Source organism: Carya illinoinensis, chromosome 11 (assembly GCF_018687715.1).
Source record: "Carya illinoinensis cultivar Pawnee chromosome 11, C.illinoinensisPawnee_v1, whole genome shotgun sequence".
NCBI lineage: Eukaryota > Viridiplantae > Streptophyta > Magnoliopsida > Fagales > Juglandaceae > Carya > Carya illinoinensis.
In genome coordinates this window covers 10,518,082-10,536,362 of record NC_056762.1, presented here as the reverse complement: position 1 = coordinate 10,536,362, position 18,281 = coordinate 10,518,082, and the positions used below count along the sequence as shown (strand labels likewise).

Here is an 18,281-nt window from a genome sequence, read left to right as displayed (position 1 = left end):
AGGGATAATTGACCTTGGTGTAGATATAGACCAAATGAACCAACAACGCCATAAGAAATTTAATATCTTATCAATTAATCCTACAAAAAACAAGAAAATGATGATTAGCCATTAATATGGCATGATCTTCTTAACTTCAATTTGTTTTTAAAGCATCAAACAACCTATAGTTTATAAACTTATATCAGACTTCTTTATCATATATATTACTATAGTTATTGCATATAATTTTTGTTTTTCGTAATTAGCTTATAACTTTTTTGGACTATATGATTATAGATTTGCAAGAAAATACCATGTTTTTAATAATGTAGTTGTATTATTTATATTTTCATCTACATAACTTCATAAATATAATATATATATTTATATATTTATATATGGGTGTGTGTGTATGTATATATAATTATCATATATATTTTGCCTCCACTATATATATATATATGTATATGTATATAAGTGAGAAACAACCAAATAAGCAAATATTAGGACCTGCCTTTTGCAGTGCCATCTTTGTAAGCTGATGTGCCACCTCACTTCTCACTTTGTGGATAAACTCAATTGTCTATTGTTCTCTTGTTTGAAATAATTGCTTGATATCCTGTGAGACCTGTCCCTTCCATGATTCATCATCCTCTTCAGACCTGACAATCTCAATGACATTTATTGCATTTTCCTAAAAAATAACATTTCAGAAATCTAACTCAGAACACATCTCCACAGCTCTACATAAGCTGATGTTATAGAATGAAATACTAAGCAGCATCACCCCAACTCCTATCTTTGACATTTTCTCCAGAACATGAAAATTCCATAACATCCAATCTCTTTAATTTCCGTTTATTAATCATTCTTTTCAAAAACAAGATGTGAAAACTATTCCTCCTTTGACCTTTAGAAATCTAAGAATCAAGAAAATGGAAAGGCAAAGTAGGCATTGAGTGGCTTTTCACAGGCTTCGCCCTAATCCCGAAGTGAATCATTATATAAGATTAATAATAATAATAATAATAATTTAGAAGTAAAAATTAAACAAAGACTATAATGTACGGAAGAAATATTTAGATGTTGTTTAGTCACATGAAATTTTTATTTTAAATACAAAATTTTCATCTCATTATTATAATTTTTTTAAAATTTTATATAAAATATAATAAATAATTTAACTTTTTCTTAATTTTTTTAAATTTTAATATAATAATAATATTTTAATATTTAATCTTAAAACTTAAAATTTTCATCTGAAAAATTTTAGTGGTCAATCAGAATCTTAACTTGATTGAAAGGAGGGAATGAAATAGAATGAGAGGGAAAAAATATATTTTTATTTTAGAATAACTCATATATTTTCTTCATTTTCATTTGTAAATTTCTTTTCATTCTCTCTCTACTGGTCCATTTCATAAATCATTCATTTTTCTCGATTTCATACGAAATATTAATTTCCATTATTTTTATTATATACTTCAAATCAGATTATTTATTTTTTCATTCATTTATTTTCAAACAAAAATAAAGGAAGAAATTTCCGTCGGTTCCATTTCATTTATTTCTATTTCATTCCATTCCATTCCCCTATAAACTATTATAAACTCACAAACGAAGCCTAAAGTGCTCCACTCTCCGCCTCTCGCCGCTCTGCTATTTTACAAGCCAACAGATCTCTCTCTTCCTCTCTCAGCTCAAATCATACGCACTGAGGTAAGCTGTCTGGTCTTTTTCCATCTCCATGATCTTGATCTACTCTACCATGGACTTTGACCGATCTGTTTCAGTATCTTGTATTTCAGGTCAAATTGGTTTTTGTAATCGTTTCCATTTCTGTTGGGGTTTTACTGTTTTGGGTATTTCATTTCTTTCGTACTTTTTTATTTTTTTATGAAATTTAATAAAGTTTTTTTTTTTTTTTAAATTTTTTATTGTATTTGTCTCCCTGTAAATTATCATGTCGTAAATTACTCTCTTAGTTTTGATTTCGTGGGTGACTTTCAGTTCCGAGGTATTCTTGTTGGGACTTGATTGTTATATTGCTTTGTTCTGGTTCTCCACTGTAGCTTTTCGTTTGGGACTGGCCGAGTGGGATTTTGGGTCTACCTTGATATTTCTGTACTTGGGTTTTATTATATTCTGAGTTTGCTTTTGTTTCACTAGAAGTATTTTTCAGATTTATTTAACAAGATCTAATAATGCTTTTGGTTGTGTAGTTTTTTTGTTTTGTTTATTTTATTTTATTTTATTGGCACTGGGTGTATAAATGTCCCGACTAATTCTAGAGGTGCATAGGCCCTCGGCAAGGAGTTTTCTGCAAGTGTACCTCGGGTAATTCAAGTGAAAAATCTCCCGGTCGGATGGCCTTAGAGATTGTTTGCAGATTTGAACTTTAGACCTGGGGAGCATAGTCCAAAGCCCAAGGCCTTTACCACTTGAGCCAACCCCTAGGGTTATTGGTTGTGTAGTTACTTGTAATCGTTATCATAATCATTCTGGATTTTATGTGTATGAACAAAGTTCCGTACCACAATCATCACCACCACCACCAAATTTGAAGAGTCTCGATATACAAGTTATAAAGTGAGTATTAGATGTTAGTAGGGTTCAAGTTTTGCCCTTTCCAGAATAGACTTTTACTCAACGCAAAAGGGAAATGTGAAATGGCTTCTTCCCCTCTTGTTTCAACCCATGGTTTAGTGTACTACATCTTGCTATAATGTTCTGATGATTTGATGAATTTCCCAAAGTGCATTTATTACCAGGTTCCCATTGTTTTATTATTTGATGGGATGCGGGTGCTGCATCGTTATGCTTGTTTTTCATTTATGTTGAATCAACTATTTTTTTGCTTGTCTTACGATTTGTTTCCTTGTTCTCATTGGTTTTATTGTTTGGTTTCTTACTGATATTTTTCTGTTCAAGATTATCTGTAGATGGCAATGCAGGACGCAAGTCCCACCCTTTCTCCCAGTGCCCAAGTTGTTGGGAATGCCTTTGTGGAGCAATACTACCATATTCTTCACCAATCCCCTAACTTGGTGCATAGATTTTATCAGGATACAAGTTTGCTAAGCCGGCCAGATGCCAATGGTAACATGGCAACAGTGACATCCATGCAAGTAAGTCCTTTTCCAACGTACTGATGATGCATGTTTGTTGGGGTGTATATTATGCATGGATGTATTCATGATGCAGATCATGCTCTGCATTCTACCAGATTTTCAATTAATTTATATATTTTTTGTGTCATAACTTCTAGTAAAGTAATGCTTTGTCTTTTTTTTTTTTGGGTAAAAATAGAACAAGCATTGTGTGTTTGTAGTTTGAAAGAATCAAACGAACTAGATGTTACCATCTACAACGAACGGACCAAACAAAGAAAATGATCATTACAAACAAATGAGACGACCGCCAAAATTTGAGTCTAAAAACCCATATCTTGCCAAATATATGAAAGAAAGTTCACACCAATTGATGCCACTATGAAATTGATTTTATTTAATTTTTTACTTCAACTGAGCCATAAAAATGAAACTTAAAACTATTTCCTAACAGAAGTAACGACTCTGAGGTGAAGAGCTATCATAAATAGTAAAGTTTTATTACAAATAATTTTTTTTTTACCAATAAAAAAAATAATGTGAAAAAATAATTATGGTCAAGAGGTAGCAGCTCCGTGGGAAAATTGTATTGAAAGTCAAAGTTCTGCCAAGAGTAGCATTTTCACTTGGCATCAGGTATAGGGGAAGATTCTTAAGACATACTGTGAGAAATCATGGTAATGATCATCATGACATTGCTATTAATGATGTGGACTCTTGTTCTTGTTGTGTGGACCAGTGTGGTTAAATTGGTAATGTTGAGATAGGCGGTTGAATGTGTATTTCTCCAAAAGGACATTTTATAGTGGTTAGTTTTAGACATTTCTTTTCAATACTTTATTCCATTGGACTTCTGTTATAGATTTTAGTGGTATGTCGATTAAAAAAAAAAAAGATTTTAATGGTATGAACTTACATGAATTCCTTTTATCACTAAATCATCGAGCATAGGTGATGGTCTTGTATATGTCCCATGTACTCGGGTTATTGCCTATCCTTATTATCAATAAAATTTTGCTTTCTGATAAAAAAAATAGTGGTTAACTTTAGATGGTAGTTTCCTTTTTGTTTAAAGCGGTGCCCTTGGAGAGAAAGGGTTACATGCACTTTTTAGAGCTGTGGATCATTGGTCATGAAATTACAGCTTCTCGGGATCTCTTTATGGTTAGATGTCAAACACTGCTTACATTTTCCTTTTCATGTTTGTTAAGATCTCTTTAAGTTCGTGTCCTCTATTTTGCTTGTTCAATTAAAGTTCTTACCTAGACATATTAATTTAAATAATGCTGTACACTTTCTAAATTGGAAACACTTACATTTTCCTATATTACCGTCCGCTTTTTACCAAAAGTAAACAAGATTCTAATGTTATCCTCATTTTTCCCAAATAAAGGGAATTAACTAAGATTTCCTTTTACTAATAGTTGTTTAAAATAGAATGACACATCTAAGCTGGATAAAGGAGTGCTTATTTTCTGTACACAATCCCTTGATATATTGAATTTAATTGAGATCATTAGATTAGCATAGTCGGTAATGTAGGTTGTTAAAATAATTGCATTGCTTATGTTGGAGTAGGCAATCAATGAGAAGATACTGGATTTCAACTATGACGACTATACAGCAGAGATAAAAACTGCAGATGCTCAGGACTCGTATGAGAAAGGGGTGATTGTTTTAGTGACAGGATGTTTGACTGGAAAGGACAATTTGAGGAGGAAATTCACTCAAACATTTTTTCTCGCTCCTCAAGACAAAGGCTACTTTGTTTTAAATGATGTCTTTAGGTACATTGAGGAAAATGACCTGTTGCAAACCAATTCTGTCGCTGTCCACAGCATAAATGAAAATGTTCCTATAGCTGCCTTGACACCAGGACCAGGTTGGAATAATTGTTCTTCTACAAGTGTTATATTGAGATTTATGTCGCACTCACATTTTCCAATTGGTTGAATATCTGTTTCCAGAGCCTGCTCATGCTCCTGAGGTTCCTGCCGTTGAACCTGCGTCTTCTTTTGAGGAGGAAGATATTATTGAAGTGGCTGAAGTTTGTGATCCTTCAGATAATGAGGAAGGATCAGTTGTTGAAGACGAGGTTATTCAACCCCCAGCTCATCCTACTCAGAACGAAATTCTTAAAGAGGTTGATTCCACAGTTGTTGATTCAGCTCCTGCAGCTGAGGAGGATGTCCCAAAGAAGTCTTATGCGTCAATTGTGAGTTCATGTTCATAGTTGTTTAAACCTGTTGGTGTTGACCAAGTGTTTGAATTATGTTAACTTGTGAGGTTTGATGTAGGTTAAGGTAATGAAAGGAACAGTGCCTAATTCAGCCCATGCTTCCATTAGAAAGTTGAGGGTGGAACCCACGTATCCTGATCAGCAGTCACACAGTTCCGCAAAACCTGCTCCTGCACCTGAGGCGTCAGCTCCTAATAGTGACAGTGCCCCTGAAAGCAGTGATGTTCCTGAGGAAGGTATCAATTAGTGTTGAAACAAATTGATAAGATCATTTTTTTAAAAATTGTAGGTTGAGATCTAATTGGCTACTTGTTTCGGTATAAAAATGTAATCCATTATTTAATATAAACTTTGATATAAAGAGATTAAATTTGAAGTGCGAAGCCAGTGTGGTGGATCTGGCAGGTCATTTTCTTCATCATCATAGTTTTCTATCTTATTATTTTCATGCTGTGTTGCTTTTTTGAAGTCTATAATTATTTTTCCATGTGCTATTTACAGCTGAAGGTCACTCCATATATGTGCGGAACTTACCTCACAATGCAACAGATACACAACTTGAGGAAGAGTTCAAAAAGTTTGGGCCTATCAAGCATGGGGGGATCCAAGTTAGAAGTAACAAGGTCTGGTTTTTTTATGTTTTGCATTTGGCCCCCATGTGAGCGTGTTCTGATGCAGTGCTTACTAGTAATGAGTTTCTTGTGTACTGCAGCAGGGATTCACTTTTGGCTTTGTCGAATTTGAAACAATCAGTTCAATGCATAGTGCGCTTGAGGTACATCCCTTATAGATATCTGAATTGAATGAAATATTTATCATTTATTTATTATTGCATATGTCACCAATTATTATAGTAAGATTTAATTTATAGCATGGTTGTATTCAATGTGTTGATTTAAAGTGTTTGCCCTTTTGGCTCTTTTTCAATTACACCTCATCCAGGTATACACAAAGTATACCAATTTTAAATCCCTATACTATTTTGAGTCCTTTGTATAATGATGGTGAGCAATTTATGCTGGAAAATCTCAGTACCAATCTTATCACATGTCCTTGCAGTTGTATTTTACTATTTATTACTTCAAATGGATTTTTCTGGTGGTTGTCAAATTGCAAAGTGTGGTTGTAACTTCTTGCTGTGCTGATGAAATGACTGGAAAACAAACCTAGAAAGAAATATGCAATTTTTTCTTTAATAGAAGAAATTTAAAATTTGCATGGTGTGAGGTGTGAGGCTTGACTAGTAACAAATCATGTGGAGTTAGTAGGTACTTCAAACTCGAGAACATGTGTTTAAGAGCTGAAGGCGTTGTTGATAGGGTTAGACAATGGGCCTTCCTACCTATAGTGGGGCCAATTGAAATATGAAGGAAAAACAATTGTTGTGAAGACTTAGTAATGGCACATCATACTATAAACTTAACTTAATTTAACATTAGGCTTAATTTTGAAAACTTACATATATTGTCACACATTCACATAACATATATTATTCAATAGTAACATGAGCGGAATCATACATAATCATGGCAATATGTGTAACGTGAATGCATGAATGACTAACTCCATGCATTTCCTAACAATCATACATGACTTGTTCATCTTGTCTTTCACTTATTTAGTAGCCATTGTTACTTGTGTGCATCGGTCAAATTGTCGTTGATCGTATATAACATATCATAACATAGGGTAAACCACGCTTGGGTCTGTGGCATCATATAACTTATCATAACATGTAGTGAAACATGCTTGGATTTGTGTTATCACTTAAAATTTGATGAACCACGCTTGAGTCCGTGACACCGTCTAACATATTATATCATGTATTGAAACACGCTTGGGTCTATGTGATCACATATCATATGGTGAACCATGCTTGAGTCCGTGGCACCGCATAACATTTTTTTTTTTTTTTGATAAGTGCACCGCATAACATAACCTACGGTGAAGCACACTTGGGTCCATATCACCTCAAAACATCATATCTTTTATGTGGTGGATCACGCTTGAGTCTGTGGCATGCACGTCCATCCAATAACTTAAGGCCAATCTTAAAGCTTGCTTGTCATTCATGTGTTTTCTATTAACTTTCATAATGTATGTGAACATGTTTGACTTCATGAAATTACATGGCATGACATACTCTTGTGCATGGCATAACATTGAGCATGGCATATTAATATGAATCTTACACAACACATCATATCATAGGCATGGTGTAACATGATCTAAACATCACATGAACATTACATGGCATACATGTGATTTTCATAACATTTCATCCATCTAACACAATCCATATCAGCATAGTATACATAGGCTCGTTTATTCATATCATCATAATTCATAGAGGTTCATGAAAAAGGGCTAACATTGAATTGGCTCGTAGCATAGCGTAGGTGAACATCACATTTTTCATGCAAAAACTGAATATTTACAGCACAAATAAAGTTATGATCATACTATTTACCTTTTGGCTTAGCTTCCACAATTTCACATGCTAGCTCGTGACCTACGAGGCACTAATCGTCACTAACCTTTCTAGAAAAACGTGTCATAGCATTCTAATTATTGGAATCATACCATAAAGATAATTTAATACATATCCAATTATACCAAGATTAATAATAATAATATTATTCAAAACTCATAACATATTCCTTAATTTTCTATTTAAAGTATAACATAATAATTTTATTAAAATCTGATTAAATAGACAATGGAAACATTAACTTAAAAATAAACTCATTAGCATACTTTAAATATGCTTTAAATCCCTTGGGTATTTTCTGTAAAAATTAAGTCAATGGGCTCATATTTATTCAAATAAAACTTTGGCCTAACTTAAATTTCGGCCCAGCCCCGATAAAGGAAAACAAACTCCTTAAAATCACTAAAAGAGTTTCTGTAAAGAAATTTGCTTTTTGTGAGTGTTGCTTTTCTCTCCGTACACTTTCTCTCCTGTGATGGTTAGTGCTTTTCAGTTTCTTTAGTTGGGGTAGTTATCGACGGTTGTCACGGCGGTGCTTAGTTTAGGTTCTTGCTTTACGTTATGCAGTGGTGTAAGGAGGTTGTGATTGATTCAAAATGCTTTTCTCTCGTAAAGGAGGGGGGCAGGGTGGTTATCACAGAAAAAACTTGGAGGATGGTGGCACAGATAGCTCTGGGTCCATTAGCGGTGCAGTGGTTGGCAAAGGCCATGGCGGTCTGTTCAAAGGAAGAACAAAAGGATTTTTATACCTCAAAAAGGGAAGGCAGCAGTAGTTTCATTGCTCAACGGTGTTCAAATTCGAGAGGTCGTTATCTGGCAGTGGTAGAGTATGGAGTTGGTGGGAGGAGGAACTTCATATTCATACCAAAGGAAGAGGGAAGTGGGTGGATTAAGATGGGGGAGGTGCTGTGGGATTTTGTTGATGAAAGGAGAAAAGTGCAAACTGAGGACAGTAGGAAGAAGACGATAGGCAAGCAGTGGTTGGTGCAGTCACAGCCTTTGTCCTACAAGGAGGCACTGATGGTGGAGCAGCCGAAGGAGCAGCGTACTGAAAATGAAGAAGGTATGGCGTTGGGTCATGTCCCTGACAGAGAGACGTGCCTGGTCCAGGGGCAGAGTAGTAGCAGACAACTAGGTGGCGTGTCTGATGGGGAAACGTTGAAGTTGTTGTGGGAAGCAAAAACGCAGATTTTAGACTTACATAGGAAAATAGAGTGCTTATTAAAGAAAGAAATGGGGCAGGCTTATTTTGGGCCGGATCTGGGCCTGGAGGGGGAGAAAGCTAGGGCCACGAGGCCTTTTCATTTGGGCAGAAAGGGGCCCACGGGTAAAGGCCCGCTTAGGAAGCCGTATGACCCGGCCTCATCTCACGATCCGATACCTCAAAAAACCTGGAGGATTCGAAACCCGAGACCCGACCCATATACATCGGCAGAACAGAAGTCTACGTCGACCCAAACTCAGGTCGAACAGATAACGACGGCGAAAGTTTTGTCGGCATCACAGACATCGCCGGCGAGAAGGGTGGAGCAGATTTTACCGCATCGTGTGGAGGAAAAAGACGAGATTCAGCCTCCGACGGTTCTTTTCCCAGATATTTACGCACAGAACTTACCGATAGGTAGTATGGTGGAGTATTTCGCTCAAACGGAGTTGCATGGCTCAGAGGGAGAACACCTGGACCTTCTCGTAGAACACGGATTCGAACGGGATGAAGAGAATTTGGAGGAAATCGAAATACAGCATATCCCGAGAGCTTTACCACTTGCTGTTGGGGGACAGAACAGTTCGGAGATCCTAAGGGAGGATCCTACGGCTCAAAGTGATGAAATAATAATGGTTCCTGACTCTCAAGAATTAAATCAGCCGATGACCTTAAGGGAGATTCCTGGTACTTCATCTGAAACCACCTCAGAGGGAGTGGAGATAATGAACACAATGGTGGAATGGGAAGGCCATAATCAGTGTGAAGGGCAGGGGGACAAGAGTCCATTTCCTTTAGACTGTCTTCTACCAAATGAGTGTGAGATGTCGGATTGGGTATTCAACAAGGTTAAAGACATTCAACAGATAGTGGGTATGAAGTGTGTAGGCTATGAAGAACAGTTTTTGGCTCTTCTCACGGCCATAGAGGTGGGCCATTCGCATTCTAAAAATAAAGGAGCCAAGAAACGAAGGGAGCTTAAGAGATTGGATTGGTCCTTGAACGAGGGTAGTTCAAGCCGTGAGAGGGTCAAAGGGAAGGGTACGTTTGTTTCTTTATGAAGCCAAAAATAGTTTCGTGGAATGTTCGGGGGCTAAATGAGAATAATAAGTGCTCTCGCATAAAAAACTTGCTACGAGAATGGCGGGTGGATATTGTATGTCTACAAGAGACCAAGTTGAAACTGGTAACCAGAAAAATAGTGAGAAGTGTATGGCATTGCCCATACGTGGACTGGGTTTATTTGGCTTCGAATGGGGCTTCGGGGGGTATTCTTGTGATGTGGGACAAAAGGGTGATGATGAAGAGGGAGGAGTTCATAGGGGAATATACGGTGGCCGTCTCTCTTAAGATGGTGGAAGATAACTTTTTGTGGGCTTTTGCAGGAATTTATGGACCGAATGTTGATACCATCAGACATCAACTTTGGGAAGAAATTGCGGGGGTACACAGCTGGTGGGATCTCCCGTGGTGCATAGGAGGGGACTTTAACATCACAAGGTTCCCAAGTGAAAGATCAGGGGATAGTCGTATACGTCCAGCCATGACAGAGTTTTCTGATTGCATCTTTGAGTTGAATTTGGTGGATTTACCACTTATCGGTGGCCCATTTACTTGGTCCAATAGTCAGACATGGTCACGGTTGGATAGATTCTTAATATCGCCAGAATGGGAATGTCAGTATCCAGAGGTTTGTCAAAGAAGATTGCCGCGTCTATGCTCAGATCACTTTCCAATTCTACTGGATGGCGGAGGCATTCAAAGTGGGCGTAGGTACTTCAAGTTTGAAAACATGTGGCTTAAAAGTGAGGGTTTTGTGGATAGGGTAAGGAACTGGTGGTCCTCGTATCAGTTTAATGGCACTCCCTCTCATATACTTGCAGGCAAACTAAAGGCTTTAAAGGAAGATCTAAAACTGTGGAATTCCCAATCTTTTGGGGATCTAGGGGAGCAAAAGAAAGTCATGATGGGAGAATTGCAGGTTCTTGATAGGATCAATGAAGGTCGAGCTCTCACCGTAGAGGAAAGATCAAGAAAGGCAGAATTGACTTCAGAGCTGGAAAGGGTATTATCTTGTGAAGAGATCTCTTGGCGACAAAAATCAAGAGCTTTGTGGTTGAAAGAAGGGGATAGAAGTACGAAATTTTTCCATAGAGTGGCAAACTCTCATAGGAGGAATAATACCATTGAGATGCTGAATATAAATGGTAGAGAGTGTACTGAGGCCCCTGTGATACGGGAACACGTGCTGAATTTCTATGAACAATTATTTACAGAAAGGGAGGGATGGAGGCCTAGAGTGGATGGTCTTGTTTTTGATTCCATTGAGCCGCAGACAGCAGCAAGGTTGGAAAGAGCGTTTGAGGAAGAGGAGATATACGAAGTGATTAGACGAATGGGGAAAGACAAAGCGCCAGGACCAGACGGTTTTTCGATGGGGTTCTTCTACACTTGTTGGGAGGTGATAAAAGAGGATTTGTTGAATGTCTTCCAGGAATTATTCTCGTCTGGGAAATTTCAGAAAAGTTTGAATACGACTTTTATTGCATTAATTCCGAAGAAGACCGAGGCTGTGGAAGTGAAGGATTATAGGCCCGTTAGCCTCATTAACGGGGTCTATAAAATTATTTCAAAGGTATTAGCAAACAGGTTGGGAGAGTCCATTGGTAAGATAATCTCAAAGCCACAAAATGCCTTTGTTAGGGGTCGTCAAATTTTGGATTCGGTTTTAATAGCCAATGAATGCTTGGATAGTAGATTAAAATCCGGTATGGCAGGGATTATTTGTAAATTAGACATGGAAAAGGTATTTGATCATGTAAATTGGGACTTTCTTATCTATCTATTGAGGAGGTGTGGATTTGGGGAAAAATGGTGTAGGTGGATTGGATGGTGCATTTCAACAGCAAGATTCTCAATTTTGATTAATGGCAGTCCAGAAGGTTTTTTTAACAGCTCGAGAGGTCTAAGACAAGGGGATCCGCTATCCCCACTCCTCTTTGTTATAATCATGGAAGCCCTGAGTAGGATGTTAATGGCTCTAGTTAATAATGGTTTGTTGGCTGGTTTTTCTGTGGGTGATCTGAATAGGGGCATTATCTCAATCTCTCATTTACTTTTTGCTGATGATACTTTAATTTTCTGTGAGGCTGATCAAGAACAACTTAGAACTCTGAAAGCGTTGCTGTTATGCTTTGAAGCAGCATCAGGTTTGAGAGTAAATTTTGATAAATCAGAATTAGTACCAGTTGGGAATGTGAGTAGATCTCGACAGTTGGCTAACACGTTGGGGTGTAAGGTAGCCACTCTTCCTATGACATATTTGGGTTTACCGTTGGGGGCGGCTTCACGGGCCATAGCTATATGGGATACAGTTATTGAGAAAATAGAGAGAAGATTGGCTGGATGGAAGAGACTGTACTTGTCGAAAGGAGGCCGAGTGACCTTGATAAAGAGTACTCTTTCTAACTTACCCACTTATTTTCTGTCTTTGTTTGCAATTCCAGCTTCGGTGGCGGCAAGGATTGAAAAACTGTATCGCGATTTCCTTTGGAGTGGTTTGGGGGATGAATTCAAGTTTCACCTAATCAAATGGGACACGGTTTGCAGACCAATTTCTTCAGGAGGATTGGGGATAAAGAACTTGAGAAAATTCAATCGGGCTCTTCTAGGAAAATGGTTTTGGAGATATAATATGGAGCCGGAAGCTTTATGGAAAGTAGTAGTTCACAGTAAATATGGCAGCCTATGGGGGGGATGGTGTACTAGAGAGGGGAATGGATCGTATGGAGTGGGGATTTGGAAGCAAATAAGAAGGGGATGGAATCTGTTTGCCAACCATACTAAACTTTTGGTGGGGGAAGGCACACGTGTAAGTTTTTGGAGGGACATTTGGTGTGGGGAGGAGGCATTGAAGGACGCTTTTCCTTGTGTATATCAAGTGGCTTGTGACCAAGAAGCTTCGGTCGCGGACCTTTTGGTTCGCTCAGGGGACCATGTTCACTGGAACGTCACTTTTTATAGAGCAGCACATGATTGGGAAGTAAACAGTTTTACAGATTTTTTCAACCTAGTGTACTCTATGAAGCCGAATGGTTTGCATGAAGATAAGCTGTGGTGGAAATATACGGGAAAGGGTATTTTCTCGGTTCGCTCTTATTATAAGGCCCTTACAGCTATACCGAATGCTCCGTTTCCATGGAGAAGATTGTGGAGGAATAGAGCACCGCCCCAATCACTGTTCTTCATTTGGACAGCAGCCCTGGGTAAGATTCTGACTACCGATAATCTGCGGAAGCGGCGGGTAATCATTACTGATTGGTGTTGTATGTGTAAGAGAGCTGGTGAGTTAGTGAATCATCTCCTGCTACATTGTGAGACAGCTAGTGCCGTGTGGTGTGAAGTATTCCGTCGTGTAGGGTTAAACTGGGTGATGCCGAAGTCAGTAGTTGAATTACTAGCCAGTTGGGCGATGCCGGGGGGAGATCTACATATCAAAGCTGTGTGGAAGATGGTACCTATCTGCATTATGTGGTGCATTTGGCAAGAGCGAAATGAACGAACTTTTGAAGACAAGGAGAGGACAACGGAGGAGCTTTGTATCTTTTTTTTCAGCACTTTATTTCTGTGGTCGCTAGCTATAGACTTTAATGGCCTAAATGTACATGAGTTTCTAGTGACTACTGTAGCTACCTAGATAGGTCTTACCTCTTGTATACCATCTTGTGTACTTGGGCTATGCCTATTATTATTAATACTACTGTTTACTTATCAAAAAAAAAAAAAAGAGTTTCTGTAAACTACAACCAGCCCAGCCCAGACCAACACAAATCACGGCCAGCCAACAAGACTCGGCCTAACTAAAAGGGCGTTTTGGGACATACTCAAGCAGGGGCTTCTCAGGTAGGTTGGGAAATCTTTTCAATTGAAGATGACACTTGAGGAAAAAGGGCAGCAACATAAATTTGTAATCAACAAGGTCTGAAGTCTGAACATGTATACTTTACAGAGGCTACAAGATATTTTGCTTAAAAGGATTACCATCAAAAGTTAACAATTGACAGTGGGCTGCAAATTGCCACGTGCATGGGTTGATGGGTCTTTTTGAAATACTTTAAATCACTAGGCAGAAACCAAAGACAACCTTAAAGGGTTTAACCCGTGAAATAAAAAGTGTTCATTTGAGAGGAAGCCCATGCGATAGACTCATCGAGAGAGAAGAAAGGTGTGAGTTCGACTGTGGCAATTGGAGGGTCCCTCTGAACGTGATGGTGAGACACAAGGAGAGAAAAGAAATAGTTTGGTGCTTCACACTGAGAATCGGCAAGGCAGAGAGGGAGTGGTTGACATGGCTTTCCGAGGGAGGAGGGACGTGCGTCTGAGTTCAGGAGGCTGGGTCAGCAGCTTCTGAGGTGTTTTCTGGTGAGGTGGCTGCCTGAGTTGGTGAGAATGGTGTCTCAGCTATCTGTGTCGGAAATTTTGGTTTCCATGTGGTGAGGTTCTGGCCGTGAGAATCCTTTGTTTGATGGAGGGACTGTTGTGGGTCAAAGAGGATTTATACTAGGGTTTTTGCTGTGTGAATTGGTTACCAATTAGGAAACTATTCAAAATTGGGAAATCAAATGGGAGGGATATATGGGCGTGAATAGAGGAAAATCTCAATCAAATCAACACCAGAGAATAAAAATAAAACACAGATTTTATTAAAATACTGTAAATACTAAAACTACTAATTTAGTGATAATAATGATAATAATAATCTAAATTCTAAATCCTAATTTAAGACCTGTATGCTACAGAGACGTTGTTATGATTGATTGGTGCTGCATGTGTAAGAGGAGTAAGAGTTTGTTGATCGCACTGTACTTCCTTCAAGATGTTTAGTGCTTTGGTGTTGATTTTTCAGCCAGTGTGGTTTGGCTTGGACTTTTTTCTTGGCAAAATGCCTTTTAGTACAAGGCTCTAGTAGTTAAGAGTTGAGATACTATCAGCCAAAATATTATGTGGCTTGTGAAGTGCAACAAGTCATGCTTAGAAGAATTGTGGTCCTTCCCACAAATTGTAGCAGTGTGGAAAATGGTTCCTACTTGCCTCATATGGTGTATGGAGGGAAATGAAGAGGTTTAAGGGTATGAGAACTTTATGTCGTTATATGGACCATTGGTTCTATCAATATATCTCATCTCTTATTTCCCATGGGGCATGTTCCTAATATGGAGAGTATAGATTCCATTTTGGGATGCAAGAAATCTCGCTTGCCAATGAATATTTTGGCCTCCCATTGGGTGCTCCATTCAAATTGATATCAATTTGGGATGTTGTGCTAGAAAAAATGGAGCAAAAACTGGCCAGTTGGAAGAGGATGTATATCCAAAGGTGGCAGGGTCACTTATTAAAAGAATCCTCTCCAACTTGCCACCTACATCCTATCATTATTTTGCTTCCCACCAAGGTGCCTCATCGCATGGACCAGACTATGTTCCCCTAGTTCAAAAGGAGGATTGGGTATTTGAAACCTGCAGATTTTAAACAAGGCTTTGATGGGTTAATGACTATGGAGATTCCAACTAGAACGAGGGCTTTGTGGAGAATTATCATAGATTCAAAGCATGGTAATGCATGGGGAGGATGTTACTCAAACGAGGTGAGTGGGTTACATGGGTTGAAGATGTGCTTCTTGGCACCCACCCCTCCTACCAAACCATGAATATGCATAATGCAAGTCCAATGGAAGAGTGTTTGGAAGATGGACTCTCCCAAGGCAACATTATTTGTATTGACAGCTTCCTTGGGGAAGATCCTCATATTAGAACTTAAGGACATACTGAAACATTGTCATGGATTGGTGTTGTTTGTGCAAAAAGAGTGGGGAATCCATTGATCATCTAATAATTCATTGTGACATTGCCATGACCTTGTGGACTGAGTTCTTTGCTATGGTTTAACTTGGGCAATGCAAAGAAGGGTGATCGACCTAGCTTCTTGGAGTGGCCTTCAAGGCAATTCACATATTGCAGCAATTGGAAGATGGTTCCGATTTGCCTATGATTGTGTCTTTGGAGAGAGGGGAATGAGAAAAGCTTTGAAGATAGTGAGCGGTCAATGGATGCGCTGTGAACTTTCTTTTTTAACACTTTGTTCCGTTGGTCGATTGTACTTTATTTTAATGGCTTGAACATTTATGAATTTCTTGCATCACTTGAACATCATGCATAGCCAATGCTCTTTTACATGTCCCATGTACTTGGGCTCTTGCCTATTCTTATGATCAATAAAGTTGAGGACCATGAATGGAGACAATGATGGAGCTCGGGGCTTTCTTTTTCAATACCCACCTTTGGACAGCTTCTATAGACTTTCTTGTATCTCTCTCTCTCTAAAATAGGTATCTCTCTTATATATCTTGTATATTTAGAAGGTTCCTGTTAATGAATTTTTTGTTACTTGCAAAAAAGAAGAAATTTAATTGAAGTTGTTGTAAAGACTCACCCACACCCATAAAACATTGACACTTCAGGTATATTTCTTCGGCATTAATGTTTTCAATAGAAAGGATTTGCTAAAATAATTGCAAATTTTTTATGTTTCGGCTGAAACTTAAAAAAGCATCCTAAAAGCATTTTTTGTTGTTTGAATCCCACTGGAAATCATTAACATAACTGATAACCCATAATCCCGGAAACTCCACTCAGCCAGTTATTATCAGTCCTAGCTAGCATAAGGCTTGAGACATCTTTTGCTTGTTTTACTTTTTTGTTTTCCATTTACTAGGGAAAATGAAAATATGTTCCCTTTTACTAAGTTGGTGGAGATTTCAATGAGCTGCAGCTCTCCATTCTCTTAAAAGAACATGTTGAAGATGGTGCTGGGAGTTCTAGCCCTCGTGGTGCACGTGTAACATACAATAAAAGATGGTGGATTCTTAATCTTGAGTTCCTGTCTTGTTTAGGAATGGACTGATGTCGTTGCTTGTTGTGAAACATATGTGGATATTCACTTTCATCACTGACTCAAGTGTCAAGAAAGCACCTGAACGCTGTTTTTATTTTTATAAAATTTAAATAAATTTTGAGGGCTTAAGAGGAAGTGGGTAATTTTGTGCTGGTTGTTTCCACTTATGCTGATGGTGTACCATTGCATGCTATTTTTCTGGCGTTTAAATCAATTTGCATATTTGACATAGATCTTTTGTTAAATAAAATGCAGGCTTCACCTATCACAATTGGGGATCGTCGGGCTGTTGTTGAGGAAAAGAGAACTACCACCCGAGGTAAGTTCTAGTTTCATTGTTCTTGTGCAGCTTGAAGCCAACTTGTTTGACGGTACAAGGACATGCATAAATCTTTAATGGAAACTGAGGACGCTGTTATTTTTTACAGTTGCAAGCAGTGGGAGAGGGAGGTATTCTTCGGGAAGAGGTGGATTTCGAAGTGAGAGTTTCAAGATCCGTGGGAATTTTGGTGGTGCCCGAGCTTACAGCAGGAATGAATTCAGAAACCAGGGTGAGTTTTCAGGCCGACCGAGGGGTTCAATTGGTCGCAATGGAGAAGGTCATCAGCGGGCTAATCAGAATGGCAGTGGAAGGGGTGGGCGTCAAGGTGGCGTGAACCGTAATGCTGCTGCTTGAACATTGAAGAAAGTGGTTGATAGATGATTTTTTGACAGTTACAATGAGGGGCTCTAGATATTCAGGTTTTCAATTTCCCAATCCCAAATGTTAATGAAAGCATTATTATGATTTTTCTTTCTTCCACTATTCCATAAAGCTTACTTGAGACATGAAAAGGCGTTTCGGTGTGATGATGTATCCTATCATAAAGCATGTTTGTTTTGTAACTTTAAATCTCTGTATTCGACCCTTCACATGCATAAAACTTTGCATCTGCAGCTGATTTCAAGCTGCTCAAGTTGATGTAAAATTTTGGGAACAATAAAATTGGGATTTTTATTGAAGTTAAGTTTGCGGGAGCTTTGACTGTCTTCTTGTTTTACTCTTCGGCAAATGCGTGGTGGAACAATTCCAGCTGCCCAAGTTGATGCTATTTTGTGGCTTTTCGAGCATCGCTAGCTAGTTCAAAAGAAGACGCTGCTCCTTAACCTTTTCCCTTCTCCCTTTCAACTCATAGAAAAGATGTCCGAAAATTCAAAATCTAATTTGATAACATTTTTTTACGACGACAAGTTGCAGCAGGACCTTGGATATGGAGTCCCTATGGAGGTAGAGCGATGCTACTAAATGGAAAAAGAATTTGAAAG

The 18,281-nt window shown here is 38.3% G+C and overlaps 1 protein-coding gene across 3 annotated transcripts; it reads left to right on the top strand.

Moving 5' to 3' along the window:
• The first annotated feature begins 1,542 nt into the window (after positions 1 to 1,542).
• Positions 1,543 to 17,978, top strand: LOC122281695 (nuclear transport factor 2). 3 transcript variants are annotated; one of them, XM_043093428.1, is made up of 9 exons: positions 1,543 to 1,701; positions 2,925 to 3,110; positions 4,671 to 4,974; positions 5,060 to 5,307; positions 5,390 to 5,567; positions 5,833 to 5,954; positions 6,044 to 6,106; positions 17,232 to 17,295; positions 17,405 to 17,978. In XM_043093428.1, the coding sequence occupies exons 2-9, from the start codon at positions 2,925 to 2,927 to the stop codon at positions 17,650 to 17,652; spliced, it is 1,413 nt and encodes a 470-aa protein (XP_042949362.1). In that variant the 5' UTR covers positions 1,543 to 1,701; the 3' UTR covers positions 17,653 to 17,978. The 3 variants fall into 3 exon arrangements, with proteins under 3 accessions (XP_042949362.1, XP_042949364.1, XP_042949361.1); XM_043093430.1 differs by having other exon boundaries at positions 1,547 to 1,701; positions 2,914 to 3,110; positions 6,047 to 6,106; XM_043093427.1 differs by having other exon boundaries at positions 1,547 to 1,701; positions 2,914 to 3,110.
• Positions 17,979 to 18,281: the final 303 nt, after the last annotated feature.